Source organism: Cricetulus griseus, chromosome 6 (assembly GCF_003668045.3).
Source record: "Cricetulus griseus strain 17A/GY chromosome 6, alternate assembly CriGri-PICRH-1.0, whole genome shotgun sequence".
NCBI lineage: Eukaryota > Metazoa > Chordata > Mammalia > Rodentia > Cricetidae > Cricetulus > Cricetulus griseus.
This window is the reverse complement of record NC_048599.1, coordinates 31,999,136-32,007,303: the sequence shown is the minus strand read 5'-3', so window position 1 is coordinate 32,007,303 and position 8,168 is coordinate 31,999,136. Positions and strand designations below refer to the sequence as shown.

The window sequence follows — 8,168 nt, the reverse complement described above, 5'->3', positions numbered from 1 at the left end:
GATAATGCTAACATACCTAAAACTGTTATGTCCTTTTGTATAATAAAGACTCATAAAGGCTTCAGAGGATCAAAAGCCGTAAAGCTTGGATGCATTTCTCACAGGTCAAAAGGACCCACCCTGGAACCTGATCTCATATGTGACAAAAGCAAACCAGAATTATTTGTCCTTGCAACAAATCATACCTTTATCCTCATACATTAGAGAAAAAGAGTATTTACAAATGAAATAGGAAATAATTTAAGACATGGTGTCACATACAGATGATCTGAATTCATATGGCAGATGAGAGTGTGTGGAAGCCAGGCTGTGCTTCTTTGCTGGGAGAAAGGGGCAATGAGTAATATTTGAATTGGCAAAAAGTGGTGAGAACACTAGCACTTTCCACCCAACAAAGTGGGGGTGAGGAAGAAATTCAAGTGGGAGGGAAGGAAGACAGATGTAATCGTGGAAAGTTTCCAGTCACATCTCAGCTAGAAAAGTGAGACACCAGCACTAGACCCTGAATGCCTCTGATCTCAAAGTGATGCTACCTAACAAATCTCATTTCAGACTTGAACTGAGCCACTGTTCATAAGTCCCCAACTCCACCAGAAAGAAGGAAGTATCATTAGGAACAGAGTCCTGTTTCCTACCCTAAGACCAAGGAGGCAAAGATTTTTTTCTGAAATATAGAGTTCACAAAGATGAAATATGAACCAGGTGGTGATGGAAAATGCCTTTAATCCCAACTCTCAGGAGGCAGAGGCAGCTGTATCTCTGAGTTTGAGGCTAGCCTGGTCTGAAGAGTGAGTTCCAGGATGGCCAGGGCTACACAGAGAAACCCTGTATCAAAAAACCAAAACCAAAACAAAAAACCAAAAAAAAAAAAAAAAAGAAAAGAAAAAAGAAAAGAAAAGAGAGAGAAATATCAATTGTAAAAAGAAAGGAAGGAAGGAAAAGAAAAATTGAAAAATGAAGGGTGGCCTTGTGGCACACACCTTTAATCTTAACACCTAGGATTTCAAGTTCAAAGGCAATCTGGACTGTATAAAAAGGTATTGTCTAAAAAAAAAAAAAAGCCTAAAGAAGAGAAAAACAGCACCTCAGAATGTGTATGTATTTGAAGATAGGACCTTTAATGAACTAATTAAATGAGGCCATTAGGTCTTAAGCCATTATGCTTGGCCTCCTTAATAAAACGGGAGTTTGACACCAGCTGAGGTAGATTGTATATGAAATACTAGCAATTGGAGGTTGATACAAGAGGATTTCAAGTTTGAGGTCTGCTGGGGCTTTACAGTGTCGAGGGAGAACTGTTTGCACTGCCACCCCACTGTACCAATAAAATATATCTTTAATCAGAGGGCAGGGCTATCTACTAGCTGACCAAAATTAGCCATAGAACTTTTGGAGGGCCCAGGACACATAGAGAGACATGGGAAGTAGTAGGGAGGGACTTAGAAATATTCGTGGCCTTTTGGATGGAGGAAGGAGAGAGAGTGGAGGTCACTGGTCACTTCTCCAATGCTTCTCTGATCAGTTAGATTTTAACCTCATATCTGACTCCTGAGTTTTTGTTAATAATAGAATAATTTGGATAGTCATTATAATACAGCCATACCTTGTATCTTTAAAAAGTCCCTGAATTGGACTCAGACACATAAGAAGGAGGATGAGATAAAGTCATAGGAGAAAGAGACCACAGAGGCGATACCTACTAATACCTTGGTCCTGGACTTTTGTAACTGTGAAGGTGAAAAAAAAAAAGTGACTGCTTTAACTTCAAGAGTTTATTGCAGTTAGGGTCTGCAGAGATGATGAATGAAGTGGCTAAAAAGAGCAGATAAAAGTCCACCAGCATCAAGGTTGAGAAGGAAGCAGGCAGGCACGGCAGCTGGCATAGAAAGCTGAGAGCTCCCATCTTCAACTGCAAGCAAGAAGCAGAGACAGCAAACTGGAAGTGGTGCCTGGCTTTTGAAACTCTCAAAGCCCACTTCCAGTAACACACTTGTTTCAACAAGGCCATACCTCCTAAGCCTCTCTAAAAATTTCTACCAACTGGGGACCACGCATTCAAATGCCTGCGACTATGGGAGATATCTCATACAAATTTATCAACCAAATTACAAGAAGAGAGGTTTTTAGCTGGGTCTCAAACACACACACACACACACACACAGACACACACACAGACACACACACACACACACACACAAAAAAAAAAAACAAAAAACAAAAAAAACAAAAAAAAAAAACCAAAAAGCTCCTGGGGAACTGGGGTTAGAACTGTTACTCCTTTTGTAGAGTAGCAGAAATTTCCTTATTTTTCCTTTGTTTTTTTGAGGCCTCCTGCCTCTTCAACCTCTTCAGTGATAGTATTACAGGTGTGTGACTCCTGGTCAGATCAAGAAATTTCAATGCTTATCATTTTATACAGCTTTGACTTTCTTTACATTTCAAAATTCAAAACTGTCTGGATAGACTTCTCCCACGCTCAACATAGCAAGCTTCCTGCTCCTACTCAATTGCCTTTGAATTTGTGTTCTTATATGAATACAGCACATCCCAGGGGAATCAAACTCTTGAGAAGGGGCTATTTCCAATTAAAATAAGAATTTCAGCATAGGCATAATATTCTAGGATATTTGTTTTACTATCCTTAAGTTAAACATGGGCTAACTACCTAAGTTCCACACTAGCATTTAAACGAAATAATTGAACCACTGAGGAAGGGGTAACATTTACTGCCTGCCAGATAGCAGAGAAACACAGAGGCCTCTTGAGGTGAGCCTTTGGGATTGAGTGTGATTTGTCAGGCCAAGAGGGGATTCAGGCAAGAGAGACTTTCAAGCTTGAACAAATGGATACAAATACCTCCTCTTTCAGACCTCTTCTTTCATATGCTGGGGGGAAATATCTGAAGCCACCAGAAAACAAGGGATAAAAATATCATGTTGGTTTGAGAACAGAGTATTAAATGATCCTTGCTTGAAGTGAAATGCAAGCTATATGAACAAGCAATTTAACCCTTTGACAATTGGACTTTATATGTTATGTGTTTGTTACAAAAAAACCAAAACCAAAAAAACAAAACAAAAAACCAACGGGGAAAAAGAAAACCAAACCCCTCAAAACCAAACAGTACAGCAAGATGGGTGGAGTCCTTACACTGTCCCTGCCTCAGGCAAACAAGTATTTCCTCAAGGACAGGCTATTACTGCCCATATACAAACACACACCCACAAAAGCAGCCCCTTTCAGCTTACTTTTTTTATCTGCTGCATGCACTGACTCTAATAAACTGGTTTTTGTTTATTTGTTTGTTTGTTTTTTCCTGTTTGGAGAATTCTTTTCCCACTGAAGTCACTGGCCTGACACAGCCAGCCAGCACAGACGGCTCAAATGTCTATTAAATAGACAGTTCTTTAGCTCCTCGCCACAGCACATTGTAGGTTCTCAATAAATGCTAGAATATGATATTAGCAAACGTTGATATAGTGAGTATAGCGGCAAGGTTCACCGAATTCTGGCTACATTCTGCAACTATTTAAAGTGACTTGTTGGGCTGAGAGATGCATCATGCTGCTCTTCCAAAGGAGCAGTTTGTCTCCTGGCACCCACATCAAGCAGATTATTGCTGTTTGTAACAGGTACCAGGGCTCTTGTACATACCCACATGAAGACATACACACATATATATTTGTTTTTTCGAGACAGGATTTCTCTATATAGCTTCGGAGCCTGACCTGGAACTAGCTCTTGTAAGAGGAATCTGGTTTCGAACTCACAGAGACCCGCCTGCCTCTGCCTCCCCAGTGCTGGGATTAAAGGTTCCTGGCATCTTAAACATATTTTTAAAAGTTGCTTTTGCAAAGCAGGCTTTTAAAATTGTAAAGTACTTTATGATGCTTTTTCATAGTTCTGCCAGGTACAGTAGCATAAAAATCGAGAGAAACCAGGAAACAGAAACTGGAGTGCGGACGCTTCTATTCAGCTCCAGACTTGATTTGTGAGAAAGGAAGCAAGACAGGCCACGCCTTTCTCAACTCCTGACCACACCGGCAAGGCCCTGCTACCGCAGGCCGGCTGCCACGCGCTCCGGGTACTACCGCGGGGGAAGGCGTAAGCCCGGAGCCCAGCTCTCGAAGACTGGATCGGAGAAGGCCGCGAGCCAGGTCTTAGACGCCGCCCCACAGCCCACCCAGACCGGCCACAACTTGCGCGGTCTAGGCGAACCCTCACTTAGCCGAGATAACTTTCCCGGCTTCCCCCGCGGTGGCGCGTGATGCAACTTCCGGTCCCTGAACGCACGTGGGAGGAAGTACCGGTGCCCGCGGCTGCTGCTCCTGCCAGTCCCGTTGGTTACACTAGCCCGCCGGCCCGGCCGCTGCCCCGTGCCGCCCGCTGGTCATGGGAGTCCCGGCGTTCTTCCGCTGGCTCAGCCGCAAGTATCCGTCCATCATTGTCAACTGCGTGGAGGAGAAGGTGAGGAGGGGTCAGTACGCCGTTGCGGGGACCCGACGCGGCACGTCTAGGCCGCGGCCCTAGGGGCCGGGCGCCCGCCCCAGGCAGCCTCGCGGGCCGCTCCGCGGGTTCGCGGTTCCGGAGGCGGTCTGGGCGGAGCGAGCGAGAGTCGGGGGTCGGTGAGGGTCTGGGCGGCTCCTCCCCCGCCTGCCAAGCGGGGCACCCCCCCGGGCTCCGCCCACGGCTTTGTTTCCCTGACTGCCCGCGCATCTCAGGGCTCGGAAGGGCGCCCTGGCTGGGCAGCCCCCTGACGCGGGCTGCGGGGTTGTCAGGGTAGGGACCGCTTGCTAGTCCACAAGTGTGTTGCACTCGGCGTTCCTGGTGGCCGGGTCGCTGGTTTCCCTCCCGAGCCTTATGCAGTTAACCGTAAGCCCAGAGCGGCTAGTTCCGAAGAACCAGGACGGGCAAACTTGCTTTCACTTTCCGGGTTCTCAAGTGGTGTTAGTTTGCTAGTTTGGAGCTAGACTTCTAGCTGTTCCGATTCGTGAGTTTTGCTTTCATCTTTCCCGAGATTCTGTCCGAGTTCGACTTTGTACTCTCAATTAGAATTTCTGGATTGGAAAAGTTCCGTACACATGTGTCCCCTCCCACTTTTGGCTTTAGAACCGAGTACCCGCCTGTCTCTGAGAACCTATTTCTCCTGCTTTAGGTTTCTTACTTTCTCATCTCCTGTCTTAGAAGAAACCAAACGCTTTATTTTGGTGCCATTCCTAGTATTTCTTGTGTTCTCAAAAGACAAATTGCTAAACTGAATCTTTGTTTCCCTTGCAAAACTTTGTGTTCCCCTGGGCCAAAGGGAAAGCAACAGTTCCTTGTTCTGTCCTTTCCGGTCCTGTCTTCTCTTCAAAGACAGACACTTTGAACTGTTTGGGTTCTATCTTTAAATATGCTTATATTCGATTTATCTGTCCGAAGTCTATCTAATTCTAGGTGGAAGAGGAATTAGCTATTTATTCACCACCACTCTGCCTTCCTAATGCTAATCCATATATCTGATGTTGGTAAAATTTTGTAATTTAACAGAGAATGCCTTTAAATTTTTACCGCGCCAAGATGTGGCATATGCCTTTATCCCAGCACTTGGGAGGCAGAGGCAGGCTGATCTATGAGTTCTAGGTCAGCCAAGACTTACATGTGACACCCTCTTTTAAAACAAACAAAAATCCTATCACCTGTACAAAGTATCATTATACTAGTTTCTATACAAAGTATCCTTTTCTAGTTTCTAAGATTGATGTTAGCTTTTTTTTTTTTTTTTTTTTTTCTTCCCATCAAGCCGTCTCTGGTCCGCTGTGCTTTTTAGTTCTCATTCAAGATTGCCAAAGCTTTGGCTACATAAGCTTCTCGAGAAGTGGTCTTGTTAACTATTATATACTGTGATTACAATTTAGGTTGCTTATCTTTTACTAGAGCTGGCCTCTCCCGTCCCCCCACCTTTCACCCCTTGGTTGGGTGCACTTTATACCTTTCCCTATCATGCATCCTGTCAAGTCCTTTTTTTTTTTCCATTGCTCCTCTTTTAAGTATTACTTTTCCTTTGGAGAATGGATCTCACTGTTTAGCTTCAAACTCCAGACTCTCCTCCCCAGCCTCTGGAGTTGCTGGGATTGCCATGGACACTTCCACTCCCAGCTCAGGGTCGTCTGTATGTTTTCTTCACAACAGTTTTTTTCAGTATGCTTCCTGGAGGTGCTTCCTGGGAATTACTGTTTCCTGAATTTTATCTTTCTTGGCTCAAAGCTGCCCTTCCTTTTTTTATTTTTGAATTGAATTCTTAGGAAATGTCAGTGTGTGATCTGAGCTTTCTGTCATTTGGGTCCCAAAATACCTTTATTCTTCCTAGGAATGATTGAGTCCAAGTTGAAAAGCCATTTTCCATGAAGACATTGGAAGCATTCTTTTCAGCTATTATTGTTGATGAAAAGTTCAATTTTAATTTTCTTTTAAGACACTGCCTCACTATTTAGCTTTGGTTGGCCTGGAACTCAAAGACATCTGCCTGTTTCTGCTTCCCAAGTGCCAGGTTTAAAGGTGCTGGTTACTAGGTCTGGCTGTTTATGTGATATTTGCTTATTTAACCAAGATTTTGGTAGCATTTACTGTGTATCAGTTACTGTTCTAAGCACTTTATTGATACTAGGTTTTTAGGTGCTTATAACAGCTGCTTATTACAGAGAGGAAAATTGAAAAGAAACATTCAAAGTAACTTCCCCAGCTAATAAATGTTAGTACCAGTATGAAAACTAGGGAGGTCATGCTCCTACTTATGACTTTCCCCTTTTATTCTTTGGAATTGATCAGTTTTTTTTTTATTTTTCATTATGCCATTTGCACACATTTACATAATATATTTAGATCCCGTTCACTCTTCTTTTACAGTGTTTTGTTTCCCTCCTGCTAATCTCATTCCTCCCAACTAGCTCCCCTTCTACTTTGACTGTGCACTGTGTGGTGATACATTATTTATGATTTATTAAAGCTTGCCTGAGGATTCAGACAGCAAAGTCAGCCACAAGCCATACATCTTTAATCCCAGAAGCTAGGAGGTGGTGGTACACACCTTTGATCGTAGGACTCAGGATTAAGAAGAGGTAGACTGCTCTGTGAGTTCCAGACTAGCCTGATCTACAAGAGCTAGTTCCAGAAACCCTGTCTCGAAAAACCAACCAACCAAACAAACAAACAAAAACAACAACAAAAAAAGAGGTAGACGGATCTCTGTGAGCCCAAGGCCACCCAGATCTACATAAGATTGATCCAGTCCTAATGAGAAACAGCTCACACAAAGATGATCTCAGCACCTAGGATCACACACCTTTAATCCCAGCATTAGGGAGATATATAAGACAGGAACAAGGTCCCAGGATTGGACATTCATTCTCCAGCCACATTGAGAATAGGAACATCTGGCCCTATCAGAGTTAAGAGCTCTCTGGTAGCTTGGCTGCTTTCCTTCTCTGATCTTCAGTTTGAACCCCAATATCTGTCTCTGGGTCATTTATTGTATTACAGAACTGGTCAGTTTAATTAGTGTTGTTTAGAAGAATGTGGGTGAGACTCTTTACTTCCTTCCTTCCTTCCTTCCTTCCTTCCTTCCCTCCCTCCCTCCCTCCCTCCCTCCCCTCCTCCCTCCCTCCCTCCCCCTCTCCCCTCTCTCTCTCTTTCTTTCTTTCTTTCTTTCTTTCTTTCTTTCTTTCTTTCTTTTTCAAGACAGTGTTTATATGTGAAGCTCTGGTTGTCCTAGAAGTCTCTCTGAAGACCAGGCTGGCCTGGAACTCAGAGATCTACCTGCCTCTGCCCCCCAGATGCTGAGATTAAAGGCAAGCACCACCACTGTCTGGTTTTTGAGCGTGTGCACGTGGCGCGCGCATCTGTGTGTCTGTCTGCACGCACATGTGTACCCAGGGACAATAACATGTATGCCTTGGCATGTGTATGGAGGTCAGAGGACAACTTTGTGAAGTCAGTTCTTCTAAGCAAGCACCTTGGCCCCTATGCTATATATATAGTCTTCATTGCTCATTGACTTTCATGTTATATAGTTAGATTTTGAGATTAATTGATATTGTTACATCTCTTTATTTTTGAAACAAAGTCTTTTGTATAGTCCAGACTTTCTAGGAACTCATGATCCTTCCTACTGGATGCTGGGATTATAGGCA

The 8,168-nt window shown here is 43.7% G+C and overlaps 1 protein-coding gene across 1 annotated transcript in view; it reads left to right on the top strand.

Moving 5' to 3' along the window:
- Nucleotides 1-4,274: 4,274 nt before the first annotated feature.
- Xrn2 (5'-3' exoribonuclease 2) overlaps nucleotides 4,275-8,168 on the top strand; it is a 66,080-nt gene continuing 62,186 nt past the window's right edge. Inside the window, exon 1 of the mRNA XM_027421587.2 lies at nucleotides 4,275-4,467. Within this exon, the coding sequence (XP_027277388.1) occupies nucleotides 4,393-4,467 (75 nt within the window). The 5' untranslated portion in view covers nucleotides 4,275-4,392. The remainder of the gene's footprint in view (nucleotides 4,468-8,168) is intronic.